At 51.8% G+C, this 20,390-nt stretch overlaps 1 protein-coding gene and 1 pseudogene across 5 annotated transcripts; one reads left to right on the forward strand and one right to left on the reverse strand.

The window, feature by feature from the left end:
- Positions 1-12,473: 12,473 nt before the first annotated feature.
- Positions 12,474-19,735, reverse strand: PDP2 (pyruvate dehydrogenase phosphatase catalytic subunit 2). Of its 5 annotated transcripts, none has more exons than XM_027119679.1 (2): positions 19,681-19,735; positions 12,474-17,402 (listed from the first exon to the last, which is right to left on the reverse strand). In XM_027119679.1, the coding sequence occupies exon 2, from the start codon at positions 17,346-17,348 to the stop codon at positions 15,756-15,758; it is 1,593 nt and encodes a 530-aa protein (XP_026975480.1). In that variant the 5' UTR covers positions 17,349-17,402; positions 19,681-19,735; the 3' UTR covers positions 12,474-15,755. The 5 variants fall into 5 exon arrangements, with proteins under 5 accessions (XP_026975480.1, XP_026975478.1, XP_026975482.1 ...); XM_027119677.1 differs by having other exon boundaries at positions 19,599-19,700; XM_027119681.1 differs by lacking the exon at positions 19,681-19,735 and adding an exon at positions 19,582-19,605.
- Positions 17,421-18,130, forward strand: LOC113627228 (60S ribosomal protein L30-like; annotated as a pseudogene).
- Positions 19,736-20,390: the final 655 nt, after the last annotated feature.

A 20,390-nucleotide genomic window follows, 5' to 3' on the forward strand; every position in this document is an offset into this window, starting at 1 on the left:
ACAAGGTGAGACTGGCTGGTCAAGGTTTATCTTACCTCTCCAGCAGTGTCCACAGCCTTCAGCTGGGCTCTGCTCCCATGAGATCCCCCAGAAGAGCCTTAGAGATCACCCAGGCCAGCAACTTCTAATCAAGTTGGAAAAGTAAATCACAAAGAGGTGGGGAGACCTTCCCAAGTTCACCCAGCCAGTGGGACGCAGCACCTGAGCTGGAACCCTGGAACCCCTGCTTTCTGGGTCCTTGTTCTGGATAGATAGGCTGATAGGTGGGTGAGTGGACGCATGGATGGATGGGTGGGTTGGTGGATGATGGCTGGGTAGATGGGTAGAGGGATGGATAGGTGGGGGGTGGGGTGGTAAGTGGATGGATGTATGGGTTGGTAAGCAGGTAGGTGGAACCCCGGCCAAGGAAAGGATGGATGACAGGATACCAGGGCATATTAAGGCATCTGCCCCAATTTGAGGGTTCCTTTCTTAAGCCTCCAGACCTCAAAATACTTTCTGCTTGTGGGGCTGACAACAGGGTCCACAATCCCCAGTTTTCCTGAGCATTTGTGGACATAAGCCTCTCCTGCAATCCTCAGCCCCTTCTAGAGAGTAAAGTGAGGGTCATAGAGGGGCGTGGCTTCTCCCGGGTCTCAGAGGGAGAGAAACAAGAAGCTGGTGCTTGTTTGTGGGCTTGGTGGTAGGTCAGCAAGTGCTTGTGCAGATTCGCGCTAGTGAGCGGGCCTTACTCTGCAGGCAGCGGGGCCTGGACCCTGCGAGGGCAAAGTGGGGGATGACTGGTGGCTCAGTGTGGGCAGAAGAACACGTGAGTCATGCTCTGCCTCATCCTTGCTGTGTGTTCCCAGGTGAGTCTCGTTACCTCTCTGAACCTCGGTTTACTTGTTGATAAAATGGGCCTGGCTCAGATGGAGTTGTTGAGAGGACTACGCGAGATAATCCCCCCAAAACGTGTGGCACAATGCCGGGCGCACAGCAGGAGCTCAATCAACATGGCTTCCCCTGGTCCATGGAGTGTGGGGAGGACTTACCTCAGATGCCTATAGCCACAGACTCTCACACACTCCCCATGGGCCCCATGGGCCCAGGCTTTTGCGGGGCGGAGTGTGGAGAGGGGCCCCAACTCCAGCTCTCACACGGCCCTGGAAAGACATCTGCCTCCAACCTTGGCTCCTTGCCAGCTCCAAGGCTCTCTCTGGGTGACGCTGAGGGTTCTCATGGGGTTCAGACTGGTCTGGAGGCTCCCCCGGTGGGGAGCTCATGGTCTCCCTCTCCCAGGCTCCTTCCAGAGGCACAGGGCCAGATCAAAGGGACCCAGCACTGAGGACTGGGAGGCGGGCTTGGAAAGAATGTAAACATGAGGATATTTTTAAACTTTTTCCAGCTCCAGAGATTAGGGCTCTTGAAGCAAGAGGCCCAGAGGTCAGTCCGGCCCTTGCTCACAAAGGAAGAAACAGTCTTGGGACCTCAGAGACCCCCCACCCCACTCACATCCACCGATACCCATCCTAAGACTCTAGCTGGGGCCTCAGGGCAGGAGTTCTTCCTCTGATCTCACCTCCAGACGTCCTGCTGCTGTGGGGTAATGTGTCTCTAATGAGGGGGCCTCAGGGACATGTGAGGACCCAAAGGGTTGAGGGGTTTGGGGGGCCTACCTGAGAGCTAGTGCTAAGAGACTGAGCCTGGAGACACCATGGCAGCCCTGTCACTCCGTCAGGTGTGCGTGTGTGCCTGTGTGCACACGCATGTGTCTATGGGTGTGTAAGTGTGCGTTAAACTCTAGTCTGCGTGGTGTAAGCATGCGAGGAACCCATCCCAGCCCCTTCCTTCTTCCCCCTCCCTAGCATGCCTGGCCCCTTCCCCCTGGGACTCCTTGGGTCAGTGGGGGACATGGCGGGGCAGGCAGGAGGTAGGCTTGAGGGTCAAGGAGAAGAGAACAGGGAAGATGAGGAGAGCAAGCGTGCTGTGAGGGGTGAGGAGGCTGGGGGAGGAGCTGGGTCCAGGTCTGAGCCATGCAGTGAGTCAGGCTGTGAGAGCTTCAGGGGCCACCGATCTGGGGACTGCAGAACTCAGCCTCATCTCCCTTAATTACCCCAGGTGTCACAGTGACTCAGGAACTTGGATGCAAGCCTCCTTAGATCTCCCTGCTTCAGATAGCGTGGTGACGCTCATCCTGGGTTCCATGACAACAGCCTCTTCCCTCAGTGATGCAGCCACCCTTGCACACCCATGTGACGCAGTGGAGCACACACAGGAGTGTCACAGGGAGACTCATAGAGGGGACTCAGCCACAACATGTGCCATATCCCAGGGACTCCCACACCCTTACCCCATCCACATCCCCACTGACCGGGAAGTCAAAGGGTCAGAGTTCACATGGGCACTCAGGAGACGCCAGGCAGCAGGTACCAGGACCACAAGGGCCCCTAGCATGTGGGGAGGGCTTGCTGGCCATTTTCCATGCTTCAGGGGGCTGCTGTGCTACCTTACCCTGCTTATCAGCCCAGAGAGGGACAGTGTCCGGCTCCAGGTCACACAGCTCGTCAGTGGAGGTCAGGGCTCAGGTCCCAGGCCGGGATCCACAGGGCAGTGTGCTCCCCTCCATGTCCCTTCCACTGAGGCAGCAGGGGAAGAGGATGAGGCTTGGTGCTTTACCATAAGGTGTGGTGGGACTCAAGGACAATGGGTGGGGGTGGCGAATGAGTCTGATGGGAAGAGGGACCTGGAGACTTATCCTCGATCTGCGGGCCAGAGCTGCCTGCCTGAAGCTGTCGCTGTGCTGTCCCTGTGTACATGCCCACTCAGCAGGGCTGTTGCTATTCTTACCCACTTGGTGGTGGCAGCGGGGTCAGAGATAGTGGCTAGGTGGGAGCGAGTCATGAGCACCAGTCCCTTATCGGACACGTTCCCTGGAAACTTGGCAGGGGCTGCCAGGCTCTGGGAGCCTGGGCAGGGCGGGTGAGGCAGTCACAGGGACAGGGTGGGGGGATGGGCTCACTCGGAACAAGGCCCTGTGCCAGCTCAGCTGTCTCTCCTACAGCTAGCAAGCTCCCATCAGAATTGGCCAGGGGTTTCCAGTGGAATTTCTTCCCATGTGGTCATTAACACCCTCAAGTCATCCTTAGCTTCCTACCCAGTCCACCCGAGAATGGACCACCTCTGAGCTTTCAATGTCCGAGAAGGTAAGGTGTTGGCTTCCCCAGCGAGGCTGTAGGCAGGGGCCGCATTTACAGGGAGAGCACTGTACTGTGAGCCACAGGGTCCCAGGCTGACCGCTGTCCTGCCCGCTTTCTAGCTGTGTGACCTTGGGTAAGTCACTTCCCTTCCTCTGAACTTGTGTTTCCTTACCATTTCCGGGGCTGTTGTAGGGATGACAAAGTCCAACAGTCAGGAAGGTGGACTGAGGGCTGCAAATACGTGTGTGTCTCTGCACACGGCCAGGATGGGGAGAGGGAGACACGTGGGTTCCCCACCTTGGAGACTCCCGCCCCATGGATTTTCCATTGGCACGTCGGCACTCTCTCCCCAAAATAGTCCCTACGAGCCGTATGCGACAGAGCCCAGACTGAGGGGACTTTTTTTAGCCGCCCTTTGTCAGCTCTCGAGCGGCCGCTATTTTGAGCCCCAACGCCTGAAGGAGTAGGGCCAAGTGAGGGCTGGGGTCAGCTCAGTGGGTCTGGCTGGCTCCCCGAAGGCATCCCCGAGGGGGCCAGCCATGCCCTCTCAGGCCCAGCGCTGCTGGCAAGGAGAACACAGCATCCCCTGTGTATTGGGCCTGAGGGCTCCGTAGTCCACCTCCAGGGAAGCTGCAGACCTGGCAAAAACCATCCTCATTTATGGCGCTCACCCCATAGGCCACTGGCCACGGCCCCCGAGGGAAGAGCACGTTGTAGGGATTAACTGAGATAACACAAGCAAAGCCCTAACTTAGCACAGGGGCTGACACATAACTGGCCCTCAGACAATGGGAACAGCTAGGATTATTATTGTCATCAGCTACAGTCGTTCTTGGTTCTGTTGTTACCGTAACATTTTTATCAGGTTTCCTTCTAGTCTTTTTTCTGTGCATTTATCTTATGTCACTGAGTTCAGGTCACAAAACTCCTCCCCCCTCCACACACTTGATTTCAGCAGAAAGGAGCCCCTAAGTCTGCTGGGGTACCTCTCTCTGCATCTCTGGGCCCCACTCCCAGGGATCACCCCTCTATAAATAGCCTTTGGGGTCCATGACCCCTAAGACTGTACTTGACCTTCCAGAGTGTCTATGGTATGCCCACAGCTTCTGTCATCTCCTCAAATGTCATCAACCACTGCCCCATAGGATTCCAGGGCTCCAGAATCTGAAAGCTGAGTGTAGGAGCCGGCTTCCCAGATGGCTCCTGCGCCTGGATTCTAGAACTCTCTGGCCAACACCTAAGGAAACGGGGCTTGCTTCCGCAGATAGATGCGAGAAAGAATTTTCTGGCCGGTCAGGTGCATAAGATTAAGCAATGGCTCATGAGGACAAATGATCCATTTGTCAGTTTCCTAGTCTTTGTTGGGGTTGGGGGAGGGTGTGGGCTGCCAGGAAGAAGGGATGGGGGTAGGGAGCCAGATTCCGGAACGTGGCTGGGCCGGGCAAGAAAGGGAGCGTGGCTGAGCCAGGCCTCCGCCTTCCCCACTGGGGTCAGTTCCCAGCAGGTCAGCAAGGTCAGCTGGGACTGGGGAGTCATACGTTTTACCCTCACCCCAAGGGGTTACTGTACAAGGTGAGACTTCCTTGTTACCGGAAGGACAAAAATAGATCCCAGGTGATGGTCAGTGATCCATGCCCAGAACCACCAAGGTTATTCTGAGGGTGGCAGGCACAGGGCCAGCCCAGGCTCGGTCAAGTGGGACTGAGCTGGAAGTGGCACACTCAGCCTGCAGGCCGTCCCTGCCATTTTGGGAATCCTGAATGGGGTGGCGGGACTGGAGCCACAAGCAGGCCGACCCTAGGTGGGCTTAGATAGAATTCTGACTTGGCCACGTGACCCTGGGCCACTTGGTATCTCCCGGCATCGGCTTCCTTGTCAAATGATGGGGACCTTGATCCCTGCTTCTCAGGGTGGTTGAGAGAACCCTGTGAAGCTGACAGATGGTGCTCAATAAGTGCATGAATCTCCACTTCAGCTGTCCTAGAATCCAGAGATGGGACTTCCCTGGCAGTCCGGTGGTTAGGACTCCGCACTTCTACTGCAGGGGGCATGAGTTCGATCCCTGGTCGGGGAACTAAGATCCCACATGCTATGTGGCGCGGCTAAAAAAAAAAAAAAAAGAATCCAGAGAAGACAAGGGCCTTGCCTGTGTAGCTCCGCCACCAAAACACCCCTTCCCCGCCAATCTGAAGGAACCGGAGTCAGGCACAAAAGCACATTTCTGGAAGGGCCAGTGGGGATTTTCCAGGAACAACTCCATCCGGCTGGAGAATTCCATTTCTGGCCCTGCTGCCCAGAGCTCAGGCTAAGGAGGGGATGCTCTGGCTCATTCCAGTTCTGCCTACTTCCTGCTCCTCGCCTGCAAAGCCCAGATCAGGGTGTCCCACACTGTATTCTCTTGCTGTTTGCTCTGGAGTGTGAGGGACCTGAGGTTCTGAGGTCCCCCTTGGAGCCCGGACACCGAACAGTGCTGGGCACACAATTGGTCCTCTCCTGACCCCCCACCCCTTCCTGGGGTCCTCCCTTTCCTTCATCCAACATATCTTAGGATTTTCCATGGAGCCAACCCCTGACCTCGGGGCCACCCCCGATGAACACGGACAAGCCAATACGATGGACACTGACCTGGGGGACAGATGGCACCTGACCCAGCTCATGGGTGGAGGTGACCCAGGCAGCTGGAGTGGGGAAGTGTAGCCAGTTTGGGACAGCTGCCTGGGCAGAGGCTCAGAGGGTTAAGACTTACTGGGATGTTTCCGTGAAGGAGAACGGGTTTGAGGGAGTCGGGTGGGCATTGAGGTCCAGGTGGGAGCTGAACTGAACTCATTTATTTATTGAGCTGGAACTGGACCCCAATCCCCTTCCCAGACCAGGCCTCTCCCCTCCACAACTACCCGCACGAGGGTTTTCCCTGGGTTTGTCGAGAAACGGGGATGGTCCTCTCAGGGGAAGGCCAGACTGGCAAGTAGGAATCTCAAGACATAACAGGGCATTAGAGCTGGGCCTAAGGGGACGCAGCTCAGCTCACCACAAGGGATATTCCACCCTCTAGGATATTCCTGCACCCACAAAATGCACTTTCCGCCCACAAAGGTCCCTGTGGAGTGACAGGACACTCAGATCTGCTGGGAGCAAAGCTCTTGTAGGGTCCCAGCTGGGCCTCATGGACCCCTAGACCCATTCTGCCATTTTATCGCAACTTCAGCCCACCACCTGTGCCGTATCCAGCTTCGGCCACCGCTCCGCCCCTCGGGACGGGGAACACGGTCCCCCTCCACCCTGTAGGCTGGCGCCAAGGTTTATGATCCAGCACAAAAGACGCTGAGAGCCACAAGGGTGGAAAAAGTTACCCAGTTCTAAATCAGCCAGTCTTTGGGTGATCTCATCCCCTTCCCAATATAGTCGCAGTCCCCTCCCCCATGAACCAGCCCCTGGCCAATGCAGTTAGTCACGAGGGAGCTGGTGGAGGGGCGGACTGCGCGCCCGCGCGCGTGCACGCGCGCGTGTGCGTATGCGTGTGCGTGTGAGTGTGGGGGGGGAGTTCTGGGGGGAGGCATTTCAACTTGGGGTTGTACTGTACATTCTGTTTTGCAATCTGATTTCCTATCCCCTCATTTACAGGATTTACATTTAGTAGTTTTCCTGTCAAATAATAAAGATCTTCCATCATCACTTTATTTTTTCACTATCTCTTTTAAAGTCCACCAGGATGGTTGTGCTAGAAGCTATTTGTCCAGTATGTAGAGGAAGGACATGTCAGCAGTGTCCAGTTTCTCTTTCTTACAAATACCAGTGCTATGACCATTTTTGTTCAAACCCCTTTGTACAGTTGCCTGATCCTCCCTCCCTCCCTCCCTCTCTGTCTGTCTGTCTCTCTCTTTCGGATAAATTCTAACAGGTGCTGGGTGAGAGAACAGGCTTCACTGTATGACTGATGAGTTCTGAGCCCTCCCCTAAGCCAGAGGTGCCAGGCCCAGGGCAGGGAGGGGATCCAAGACCAATCCAGGGCCACGGGGTCAGGGGAACAGGGCAGGCTGTGGTCTGCTGGTCCCTCCTGCTGCTCAAGGCCAGCCTCCACCCCTAGCTTCCACCTGCTCTTGCCTCCCCAACTCCATAGGCCAGACCGACTGGGGACGCAGGGAAAGGCCATATACGAGGTCCGTCCTGTGTTGTATTCACATAGTCCCACCCCAGGCACAAGAGGTCCCCACAGTCCATCCAGTTCTCGTCTTGCCAAGTATTCCCCGCAGCTTCTGCTAGAATGCTTCCACGGACCAAGAGCTTACTCCATCCTGCCAGGCTTTTGGGGAGCAGACAGGGCATTTTTTAAAAAATCAGATGAGTAGATATTCAACAGAATTGCATGATCTCTTAGCAATTGCACGAAAGCTACAAGGAAACTTTGGAGACAAGCACCAGGGTTTGAAACTCAGCTCTGCATTTACTAGTTTTATGACCTTGGGCACATAATTTTACCCCTCCAGGTTCAGTTTCATCATCTGTAAAATGGGTTCATAATACTTGCTTCATATGGTTGCGAGGACAAGGGATTGGCTCTTGTGATTATGGAGGTTAAGTCCCACCATCTGCTGTGCAAGCTGGAGGCTCAGGAAAGCCAGTGGTGTGGTTCCAGTCCAAATCCAAAGGCCTACGAACCAGAGGAGCCAAGGATATAAGTCCCAGTCAGAGTCCAAAGGCCTGAGATATCCGAGGTCAGAAGATGAATGTCCCAGCTCAACAGAGAGCAACTTTCCTCTTCCTTCCACTTTTTTGTTCTATCCCAGCCCTCAATGGATTAGATGATGTCTAGCCACTTCTTTACTCAGTCTACTGATTAAAATGCTAATCTGTTCTGGAAACACCCTCACAGATGTGGACCTTAAAACCCTTACCTTAAACCACAGCCAGGAATAAGAGGTGGAGGGTTCTAGGCTATATCCCAGAGGTGACAGGGCGCTGGCCTGACCCTTAGAGGTGACTCCAGCTTGTGGGGTAAGACAAAGACCGCTTTCTCTTTTCTCACTCCTTCCTCTATGTGTGACTGTTGCGCCCGCACACCTGGGGAGGAGGATTCTGAGCTTTCCCTTGGAGCAGAGGAGTGACACGGCCAGATTCGAGTCTGACCAGGACGGCTCTGATAGCTGTATGCTGGGAGGAGTTGACCAGAGGGGGCATCTATTGTTTGGGGGTGGAGGAGGGTAAAGGTGGTTTGGACCATTCTTGGGGCTGGGACAGGTGGTGGGCAGGAGGCAGTGAACCCCAAAGCTGCTGGTGGGGGCTGTGGGACTGGCTGCAGGGAGCAGAGTGTGGAGGTGGGAAGGGTTCAGAGATGTGGGGCAGTCCCCAGAAAGGCACACCCACACTGGGGGAGACCAGAAAAGGTGACAGCCACCCCCTCGCCTCTCTTAGGATCCCAACAGCCCCTTCCCCACAAGGCAGGGCTGCGTGACCGCAGGACAGGGTCCTTCCCCTCCTACCACCCACTCGTTCAAGGCCCAAGGACATCCAGGGCCAGGTGAGGCTCCCGGAAGGGGGTTCCAGGCTGCAGTCCCCGGAGACCCTGCTCCACCTGGGCGTGAGGCTCAGGGCCTCGTTTTCTCTGGAACGCTTTCCTCCCACTCCTGCTGCGGCGGGTGCCAACGTGGCTCGATGCTGACATCTAGAGGCAGCCACCCGCCTCATGTTGCTTGACCACAGCATCCCACGGCAAAGGCCTGTGCCACCAGGGCTCCACGTTGGTGCTCCTGTCATGCCATCCTCAGATTTAGAGACCAAGCCACCAGGCAGAGCTCTGAAGAGGTCCAGCTCCTCCACCCTTCCCTGCCAAAGCCCAGTGTGTGGTCAGCAGGGCCCCTGGAACCCCAAGTCAGCCTGTGAACACCCTCCCCTTCCACAACCAAGGAGCATCTTGGCTTATTGACGACGTTCCCCCGTCCCCCTACCCACTGCTTTGCTTTGTTTCAGAGGAAGGATCATCCCAGCAGCTCAGCTCTCACAAAGCCAACTTCTCATCTCTACCTCACTGTCTAGGCCCATCCTGTGTCCTGAGTCCCACGTGAGAATACCCAATGGCCCTCATCTTTCCTTAGTGATCTTTTTAGCTAATTGTTCATTTTCATCCATCCACGCCCACGGTCTTTTCTGGGTCTGGACACTCCTCACCCGCCTCTCCTCACTTCCATGCCACCCACTCATAGTTTTCCTCCTACTTCTCTGATCTCTCTTTTGCTGGTTCCTCTCTATCTGCTCCTCCCTCGATCATCCATTCATCCATCCATCCGTCCATCCATCCATCCACCCATCTGCCCCCCATCCCTCCTTATTCATTGTACAATCAGTAGGACAGGGGGCTAAGCCTGACATTACAGGGATGAGGGTGGGGAGGAGAAAAACAAGGACAAATGCCCAGCAGCACCTGGTGGCAACACCGCAGGGCAAGTGGGGGGATTGAGGTGAGACTTTCTGCGTTGCCCCCACCCCACTCCGCGCTGATGAAGAGCAAGCCACGTCCTCTCTGAGGTCGCTGCGTGGCCTTGTCCACTTCCCCATCCCCAGAGATCACCTGAGGGGCTCCTGCTTCCCCACTCAGCCACTTTTGGCCAGCTCCCCCTCAACCTTCTCTACAACTCTTGCCCCTACTTCCACAATATACCCAGAGCCCGTCCCAGACCCCCGGGCTGGCCCTTCCCCATCCCCATTGTGCCCAGTGTCATGAGCTAATCCCTGGACAGCTCTGCATGCCGGGCCCCGGGGCCACACAAGGTGTTTGCAGGTGGACTGGACAGAGCAGTAGCTCATGGCAGACATTCCTTCTATTCATCTGCTGCACGGAGATGGCGCTGTGAAGCCACACACCTCAGATGGGACTCGAACCCACAATATTCCAACTGAAAAACACAACTCGTCTCAGGACTTAATGAAACTCAGGTTGTTTATGTCTCGGCGCAGAAGTAATTCAGCAAGAGGCAAAGTGACAGGTAAGAAGTAAATTTATTAATATCCTTTGTAAAGAGGTTGCAGGAAAATGGGGCCTGAGAGGATGGTCACGTCCCAGGTCTCTGTCAAGTTCCTGGGACGGGCTGCCAAGCGAGGGTCCCTGGCTTCACGCAGGGGAGAATTCAAGAGCTAGCGAGCCATAGTAAAGTGAAAGCAGAGATACACATTTCCATAGGCAGAAGGTGAGGGGGCCCCGAAATACGGGGTAGTTAGTTTTCTGGTTTTGGGGTTTTTAAAATTTATTTTATTTATTATTTACTTTTGGCTGCGTTGGGTCTTTGTTGCTGCGCGCCAGCTTTCTCTAGTTGCCGTGAGCAGGGGCTTCTCTTCACTGCGGTGCGCGGGCTTCTCATTGCGGTGGCTTCTCTTGTTGTGGAGCACGGACTCTAGGCGTGTGGGCTTCAGTAGTTGCGGTACGCGGGCTCAGTAGTTGTGGCTCGCGGGCTCTAGAGCGCAGGCTCAGTAGTTGTGGCCCACAGGCTTAGTTGCTCCACGGCATGTGGGATCCTCTGGGACCAGGGTTCGAACTCATGTGCCCTGCATTGGCGGGCAGATTCTTAACCACTGGGCCACCAGGGAAGTCTCTAGGTGGTTAGTTTTTATGGGCTGGGTAATTTCATAGGCTAATAAGAGGGAGGATTATTGCAACTATTTTGGGGAAAGGGCAGGGATTTCCAGGGTGGTGTCTTGGTAATCTCAATCCTCCGCCTTCTGGTTCCAACCAGTCTGAGGTCCACAGTGCTTGTGGTCAGCACGCAGTCACCATCCTCCACCTGGGGTGGTGGGGTGGGGTTTAGTTCCTTCAGAACAACTCAAAGCTAAGTGTCAGATAGTTACGTATTCACCTTGAGGAGGAACTGTTTTATCCATGAGCTATTGTCATTACTTTTGTTGTTTAACTGGTTTTCCTTTGTTTCTGAATTCCTTCACTTCCCTAATTAGTAACTCTTGTGCCGCTCTTTGGAACTCTGGGAAAGCCTAGGAGACCAGGGCCTTTTCTACAAATAAAAAACAGGAGACGGGAGGCGGGGGCAGCTTTTGTATCCAGGAGGGCCCCACAGGGTCCTGCTCGGTTTCACTTATGCCCTCGCCAGTGAAAGTCGGAAGGGGAACTCTGGCTGGCCCCCTCAATCCCCACTTGCTCCTCCCAGCCAGGAACAGGTAAGGTCAGGGGTCAATGGAACAAAGACACTATGATCCATGGAGGTCCAGTAGAGGTTCACCCATCCATTCCAGAGGGAGCTGCTTGGAGTGCCAGCTACCCACGATACAGAGGGTCACTAGCCTGGGAACTACTTAAGGCCATTTAGTAGCATCAAATAAAATGGAAGCAAAAACTCTAGAGGTGAAAAGAACAGTATAAATTGACTTCCCCCTCTAGTTAAAGAGCACAGTGTTTAAAATTTAATTCTCCCTGTTTTCCCTCTATGTTTATGCGTTCCAAATGATGGGATATTGGAATGCATGGGTTATCCATCTAGCTTCTTGTCACCACACCCTACTTCTCCACCCACCCACCCTGTGCCAAAAGTGGGCCATGAGATTTTTCCTGCATTATTATCCCTTTCTGAAAGCCCAGTATTGGGACATGTGCACAGCACAGTGGACTTGGTTCAAATTCCTGCCCTACCACAGTGTCGGGGCAAGTTTTCAAGCCTCTGGGCCTGTTTTTATCATGTTATAAAGAAGGAAACAGCTCCTCCATTACCCTCAGCAGACCTCAGACATTCCCTTTTCTACCTTTCTCTCCCCCAAATCTGCTCCTCCTCAAGGCCCAGTTTAACCACCCTAGCCCATACTAAATTTAATAACTTAATAGTTGTATTTGCATTTTAAGAAGCACCCACTGGAGCTGTCCTTATGAGCTGTATCACTCAGAGGCAATGAGATAAAACTCAGTCAGTGGGGGTGGGATGGAGTGGGGTCTTCAACTCTATCTAGGTAGCTGCCTAGACATCTTCCCCAAAGCTGGCTCTGAATTTAAGATTAACAAAGAAGCTGGTTTTACAAGGCCAGTTAAATAATGTGAAATCCCAGCAGGCCTTGGCCCTGAGTGTGTGGAGACCCTCACAACAAAAGCCTTCACACTTCCTTTTCATTCTTTTCAGCTTCCCACACACTGTTCACATTAAGCAAGGACTTCCTGTGTGCTCAGCAGTCATCGAAAATTTGCAAAGAAAATTTCTCTTTTGGGTGGACTACTGAACAGACCAGATAAAGGTGGTGAAACAAAGGCTGGCCTAATCTAGTACCCTAAGGACCTTAAAAATATGAATATTCAAAAACAAAAGAAACCAAATCTCATTTTTCCTCTCTTATTTACAAATTTCATTTAAATCTCTCTCATGGTTAGAAAATCAATGTCAAAAAAACATTGGTATACACTTTACAATACAAATGTCAGTAAATACTAAAGAACATGGTTAATAATTTTTCCAAGTAAATGTTTGATAAGAAATATTTTCAAGGAGGCCAGTTAAACTAAACGTCAGGTGCCCAAGGCATCGGGAACAGAGCCTCAGCCTGCTCAGTAGACAGTCGCACTGCAGTCCATGTGTGTTTTCCACTTGGTAACACACGTGGCAGCTCACAGGAAAAAGCGGTACCACCAGCCTTTATTCCCCAGCCTCAAAGCCACACCCGGGCATTCTCTGCTATGGGAGTCATGTTCAGCGACAAATGAACCACTAACAATGAAACTAGGATAGCTCAGTTCCAGGATATCCTGATTTAACCTGGGAAGTTAAGGTTTCCCCAAGATTGTCAAACCGAAAAATAGGTCACTAGGGGCTGATGGATGAAAGAGTCAAGCTAGACTCATTCTGAATACACTGTCGTGTTCTATACAATTAATTATTCTATTCTTTAATTCAAGTTTGAGTTGTTTCTATTTCCCTCATATAAAAGGTGTCAGCTCAGTTGTGTCTAAACTAAGTCTTAACCCACTTGATCTTTTAGGCCAATCGTACTTTTGGGAAAAATATGTTTATATATTAACATACCTCAAAGTTTACACTTTCATTATAATAAATTAGCTTTAATGTTACAAATAACGTCTCAGAAAACTGAATAAGTTAACTTGACCTAGCACGCTAACTTGAATTTAGAACTTCTCTATCCATTTTGACCAATCCCCAGAATCAGGAGAACTGTATTATTTACATAAAAAACAATATCTAAAACATGCCAATATTACCATTTCTTACCTAAAACAGTAAATATGCTGTTTAAAGCACCAAAGCATACTTTATTCAAAAGTGACATCCTAAACATTAAAGATTCAATCTCATTTTTTTAGTTCATTTCAGAAGTCTCAATATCAGAATCTTTACATAAAAGGAATGATAAGTGTTTCGGAAGACCTGACAAAGTACCACCAACTCCCTCTCAAATCCCAAGTGTCCTCAAGTGGTAGCCCATGTGCCTCAGGAAGGCCAGTGACAGCAGAACTGTGGTCAGGGAATCAGACATGCTGGGGTTTAACCAGGAGTTGCTCCGTGGAGCATTCATGGCAAGAGCAGACAGAGTTCACAATGGCAAAAGGCAGACAAGAAACCAGCCCTTCCTCTCTCTCAATATACCAATTAGAAAGCAGGAAATCTATTAGGCTGAGAAAAAACACAGATACCCTTGAAGGAACAGGTGGGAAGTCTGTATTCTCTCAACTGTCACACAGGTTACTTAATCAGCTATATTTATGACCCAAGCTAGGCTCCAAAACAGGATTCAGACCCTGTAATCCCGGTAAATGAGAGCGTGCACCAGGGTTTAGCTCGCATAAAGAACAAGGGTGTCAGACAAGCAGGCTCTAGTAACAAACCGTCATGCAAGCTGAATGACAGGGATTCACGTTTTATTTCTGAAGATCTAGGAGATCAGAAGGAAGATTAATAGTTTCAGAATAAAAGGACCAAGGCTTAAGCACTCAAAGGAGAATTTCTTAGATGAAGCCATATCAGTAAATGCACAGGGAAGTATCCGCAGGCTAGAAGTTTCTCAACACTTGAATGTCCTGAATGTGGACAAAAATGTGGAAGTCAAACCTAGCTGTTTGCTTTCCTTTCAGTACGAAAGGGGGTGAGGAGAGCGATCAATGAAGACAGTGCAGGAACATAAAAAGTGTCAGTTTTTGTGGGATTATATTTGTGTTTCCATTTAGGGACACATTTCCTGTTGTTTAAATGCTACAGCAATTCAGAACATGAAATTCATCCCCCCAGAAAGGATCCACATGGTTTAATTTTCAAATAAACACAGACTGTGCAGCCCATAGAAGCCAGTACAGGTTACATTTGGTTTTGCCCCAACTCCTATATTAAATAAGGCCTAGTTCCTGAGGAGTAGCAATGGCCATTTATCCCACAGTCTATAGGCAAGTGTCCCATCTGAAAAATCTCACTCCTCCCTCTTCCCCACTGCCCCTCGGGATGCAGCTAGGGAGACTAAGTGACTGTTCTCAGGTCCTTCATGTTTTTACCTCTCCAGATTCAGGCTGAATTTTAAGTCTAGAATCCACTGTATAAGCAGTCCTGCCTAAACTGTCTGTCACAATTACCACATGCAATCTTGAATTTTCTCCTTCCCTGCAACCATGTGAATTGGGAGCATTCTTTCTAGACAGTATTGCACAGTCAGCAGCAGGGTGAGGGAGTTCAGCATAGCAGAGGGGGAAGGAACATTAGGTGGAATTAGAAGAATGTCTGAGAGGTATAATCAGAAAGGTTAAGTGCTATGAGTAAATCTGCAGAGATTTACTAAACCCTGGAGGAAATTTTATTAATGCAGGAAAGGAGTTAAGGCTCAGACAGAAGTAACCTCCTAGCATGGCTCAAAGGTTCAGGGGGTGGGACTCAGTGGAAAGGTCCGAAAGCTGCACAAATAAATTCAGCCGGTTCAGAGGCCTGGCCACCTTCACCCTCAGCTGAAAACCAAGAAAACTCATTCCAAGCATGCTCACTTAGAGCAGGCCTGTTTGCAAGTTTGAGGACTCAATTTTAAAATAAACTAAATCGGAACTAGAATGCAGCATTACAAAATGTTTTCACAAGTAAAATCATACACACAAAAAAGTTAGAATATTGCATAGAAAAGTATCCTGTAATATGCTTTGTAAACCTAGGTCTTTAGGAACTTCAAAATAAAAAAGAAACAAAACCTCCCTTCATAGTCTAGATTACGAATTGAGAATTATCAACTTTGCAGATTTTTGTATCAAGACCTCCTAAGATCCTGAACTTCTTCATATCCTTAGAATCATGATTCATTTTATACTTCGCAGGCTCAGGCTGACAGTTTAACAACAGTGTATTTATAAAAGGACTTGGGTTACACGAGCCCCAGCCAAGTCTACGGTCTCTGTGTTCCACCCTTTCTGCGTAGAAGAGGTGACCAAAACATGCAGGGACATAAAATCACTACTATTGTTTTTAATCCTAGGCTGTTTCTTCTCTCACGTTAATCTATTATTAAGCAAGCTACATCTGCCTGCCCTTTAACAACAAGGTCTAAATAGCCAGTTTAAGAGTAAGTGAACATGTCTTAGAAGAGCATTTAAGTTAACCTTGGCAACAGGATGGGAGACTCTTAACTCCCCTTGTAAGATGCACCAATCGAGTCTGAGTTAAAATACACCACAGTGACAGAGATATCATCCCTGTACATCCTTGCCAAGTCCTCTGGCAATGTCAGCATCGCCGACAGCCGCTCAGGCTCCATCTCCCCGTACTCGTTGTTCCCTATGGCGTATCTGATCAGACGTGTGGCTGCGTTTTGGTCGGTGGCGTGGAGCCCCTGGGCTTTCCTCTGCAGCAGCAGGCTCTGCATGAGTCCCAGGTTGGCGGGTCTCTGGGCCAGGTCTGGCTTGTGCCGACACACTTCAGCCAGGTGCTCCACCACCAGCCTCACCACATCCTCATTGCCCAGCACATCCCACAGGCCGTCAGAGGCCAGCACAAGGAACTTATCCTGGGGCCTCAGCCTGTGGTACGTGACCTCAGGCCTGGCCGTCAGGTAAGGTGGAGTGTAGTAGTGTGTGGGGGTGAACTGGTAAATGTTGAGGGCCTCGGTGTCAAAGCCCCGCTCCAGGACACTGCGCTGCAGCTCTTTACTCCACTTCAGCTGGACGTCCCCGAAGGCCCTGCAGGGCATGAGGACACCCAGCAGCCTGTTGTCCATGATGATTGTCCTGTGCTCTGACTCAGGATGCTCCCTCTTTAGCCGTGACAGCTCGGTTGGGTTCCAGGCATTGTGGTCCCGGGTGAGGGGCAGACAAGACCACATGCCATCGTCCTCCTGGACACCAAGGATGGCCCGGCAGTCACCAGCGTTTGCCACATGCAAGTGAATTCCATCGACATGGGCCATGCAAGCTGTTGCCCCTGAGAAAGCAACCTGGAGTGAAAGGTTCCTGGTCATCTCATCTTCCAGGGCGGCCTGGATCTCTAGCGAGATGTCAGAATCCAGCCTCTGGAAGGAGTACATTAATGCTTCCTCAATGTTCAGCCCCATTTCCATGTGCAGGTTCAGCAGCTCCTGCCAGTAGACACGGAGGTGATCAAGGTGCACTGACGTGACATCCTTGTAGATACTGTCCCCTGGGTGCTTGAGCCACTGCAGAATGGGCAGCAGGGGCTTCATGCTTTCCATTGCCCCCTCCATCTGCTCCAGCGTCTGCTGGGACATCAGTGACACTGCCACATAGTAGAAGAGCCTCTCGCTCACCGCTTGAGCACATGCGTGGCCACCATGTCCATCGAAGACACCAAACATCAGCCCATTGGTCTGCAGGCAGGTGGCTACACCTCCCCGGTCCTCCACTGGGAAATTGGCAGCCAGCTGGTTGCTCTCAAACCGCAACACCGAACTTGGGACTCCACTGTCAAGGTCAAGAATCTTGTGGGCCGACTCACCAGCTCGCAGCACTTCATTTACCTGCTCAGGGCTGAGCGGCAAGTGGAAATCATCTTCCTCTGTTGATGTGTGTCTATAGGCTTTCTGCAGAGCAATGCCACCACATGAGGCATTGTTTTTTAGGGTGACTGGCCCCTGGGGAAAGAGCCTCCATTTTGATTTAATCCTATTTGAGGCATATCTTGAATATAAACGTTGTCCCCCTTGTAATGTGGCAATGCTGTTTCTTGCAGAATTGAAAATCCAGTAGGACACAGTACTTGACATTCTGAAACTGTATGAGCGAATGCGTTCCTTCAGCAAAAAGGGTTTTTTTTAAACCTGAAAATTTGAGTTTAAGAAAGTTTTAAATTTAATTTTTTAAAAATAATGACTTCTGAAAACAATCTCAAAATACTTAAGCAAGTCTCCACACCTCCCATTATAATATATAATCACATTTCAGAAAATGGGTTTTTAAACACTCTCTGATCTTAAAGAGTCACTGAGGGCTACCCCAGAGGCCACCTTTTCCTCCTTCCCAAATCCTTTCCCTTGCCAGGGCCCTGTGCCCAGCTCCCACGTTCACTCTCCCCAGTAGGCTTTAAGTGTTCATTTAAATATAAGCTCTTTCTTGCTCCCCAGCTATCTTGGTGGCTGCTTTCTGTTGGACGCCATCCAGCACGTAAACCAGGAAGATGGTGGCAGCAAAGAAGATGGAAAAGTCGCCGGAGACAGATCAATTCTAGGCTCCAGCTGGTTATGGTAAGTGGAAAGTATGTGCTGGGGTACAAGCAGACTCTGAAGATGATCAGACAAGGCAAAGTGAACCTGGTCCTCCTCGCCAACAACGGCCCAGCCTTGAGGAAATCTGAACTAGAGTACTACACCATGTTGGCCAAAACTGGTGTCCATCACTACAGCGGCAATAATATTGAATTGGGCACAGCATGAGGAAAATACTACAGAGTATGTACACTGATCCAGGTGATGATTAGAAACAAGCCAGAAGAAACTGGTGACAAGTAAATCATGCAAAGTTTCTTTAATAAAACTGGCCAGAGCTTGTTCTACATGTATGTAAATGAATGCCTCAAACAGTGGCTAAACATGGCCATTTCAGAGGCCCAAAAGCACACTAGGTATGATACTAGCTGTCTAGCAGCAGACACACTGCTTCACTTGCCTGAGTTCCAGTTGTCCATCCGTGGAATGGGAATATTAGTTTCATACGGTTTTGTGATGGTTTAAAGAAATATAACCCTTCGGCTCCAAAAAAGGTATTATTACTTTTATCATTAGGTGTATCATTGGGGATTAGAGGTTGTTTCCACTGTGTCTCTACTTATAAAATACCAAACTGCAACGCCTAACGCCTCAACCTTTCCCCTACTTAGGGTTTTTTTTTTGTGATACGCGGGCCTCTCACTGTTGTGGCCTCTCCCGTTGCAGAGCACAGGCTCCGGACGCGCAGGCTCCGCGGCCATGGCTCACGGGCCCAGCCGCTCCGCGGCATGTGGGATCTTCCCAGACCGGGGCACGAACCCGCGTCCCCTGAATCGGGAGGCGGACTCTCAACCACTGCGCCACCAGGGAAGCCCCCCTACTTAGGTTTTAACCTACTTATTTCCCAAGACTGGCATCAGTAGGTCAAAGGGTGTAGACTCATATTGCCAAACTGAGTTCCAAAAGGTTCACATCTGCCTCCACAAGGGCATGAAGGAAGCAGTTTCCTAGCACTTTCAACAGCCTCTGGTGGTATTTTTCCTTAGACAAAAAAAAAAGCTGCTCTATTTTCTATTTTCTCTGGTGACCCGGGAGGAGAGTTTCCACGTGTTTTCAGATTTCGTTTATGAATCCTGCCCTCCTCAAGTTTGTCTGTTGGGGTGTGGAGAGCGCCCACACTTGAGGACCGCCCCCTCTCCCCAGCCCACCCCGCCGAACTACGAACTGGTGCGGTCGGGCAGGGCGCGCAGAGGGCGCCTCCCCGCGCCCCGCAACCCCACCCCCAGCCCTGCAGAGAAGCCAGGCGGCAATGCCCGACGCAAGGCGGTCTGCCGCAGACCGGACCCAGACAATTTCGCGTATCTAAAGAAAACAGATCCCAAAGTCAAGCCTCACAGATAAGAAAGAGCGCGGCCTCCTAAGTCCAACAAGCCCTATCTCCCTCAAACCCTGGCGCGGCCACGTCCCTGAGCCCCAGCTTCCGGGTCTATAAAAAAGGAGAATTCAGTTGAGATGCTGAGCTCACAGAGGGTACTCCGAGGGCTAAAACAGCTACTGCGGAAGTCCCGGTACACAGCCAAAGGCCCTGAGCAAGGCCGCGAACCCACGTGGCGCGTGCGCGCGAGACGGGTGACCGTAGCTGTGACCAAGGCTCTTCCCCGTCCGCCGCGGGCCCGCCCCCTCACCTCACCTCCACTCTCCACCCCATCACGTGAGCCGATGCTGCGGGCCGGAGCGGACCCGGCGAGGTTAGAGGTTTTCACATCCCGCGCTCACCCCCTTCCCTACATCGCACCCTGGTCCTCCTCTCACCCGCTTGCGCCAAAGCCGCCGGGTCCGTCAGTCAATTCTGCGCCAGCCTACGGTGCCGCAGCTGCCTCCACCCCGGACTCACCTCCCTGAAGGGACCTCTTGTGCTGATCCAGCTAGAGAAGGAAGCATCCTCTCGCCACCCTTTATTGGTTCATCCGTGGAGGCGGGCACGTGACTGACAGCGTAATTGCCCAATGGCTGAGGAGGGAGAGAGGGCGGGATCCAGAGGGGCCCAATCTGGTTCCTCCCCCTCCCCCGCCCATCCTACCCAACCTTTACCCGCACCCCCCTCAGGCTCTGACCTTGGGTAGGCTCGGGGGCCGGCTTCGGGACCAGGCAGTCTTGTGGCTGAGCACCCCCACCACGTGACACCCCCCCTCCCCGTTCTGCGCACCCCAAACCGAGCAACCTCTCCCATTCCTCACTGTTGTTAATAATACCCCACGGCTTCCTCTCCATTTCTGTGCTGACCAGTTCAGACCCCTCTCCCAGGCGCCACACCCTTCTATATCCACTTGGACGCCTCCCTCTGGAGGCCCTATGTACACCTTAAACATAGCTTGTCTGAAATTCATCTTTCTGCCAGACCTGCTCTTCCTCTCCTCCCCTAACCCAGTAACGGCCCCATCATCTGCTCAGAGACCCAAGCCCCAAGCCTGGGAGTCATTTTGACTCCTCTTCCGTCACCCCCACCCGTCTCCTGTCTGTTATCTAATCCTGTTCATCTCACCTCCTAAATATCTCTCCAATCCAACTATTTGCCTCCAGCTACCCTCCCACTCCACTGCAACC

This window comes from Aethalodelphis obliquidens, unplaced genomic scaffold (assembly GCF_003676395.1).
Source record: "Aethalodelphis obliquidens isolate GAN/ISIS:26980383/991018 unplaced genomic scaffold, ASM367639v1 scaffold20, whole genome shotgun sequence".
Lineage (NCBI taxonomy): Eukaryota > Metazoa > Chordata > Mammalia > Artiodactyla > Delphinidae > Aethalodelphis > Aethalodelphis obliquidens.

Excerpts from the sequence above, each read along its gene's own strand:
- PDP2 (XM_027119679.1), bottom strand. The coding sequence starts at position 17,348 with ATGTCAAGTACTGTGTCCTACTGGATTTTCAATTCTGCAAGAAACAGC.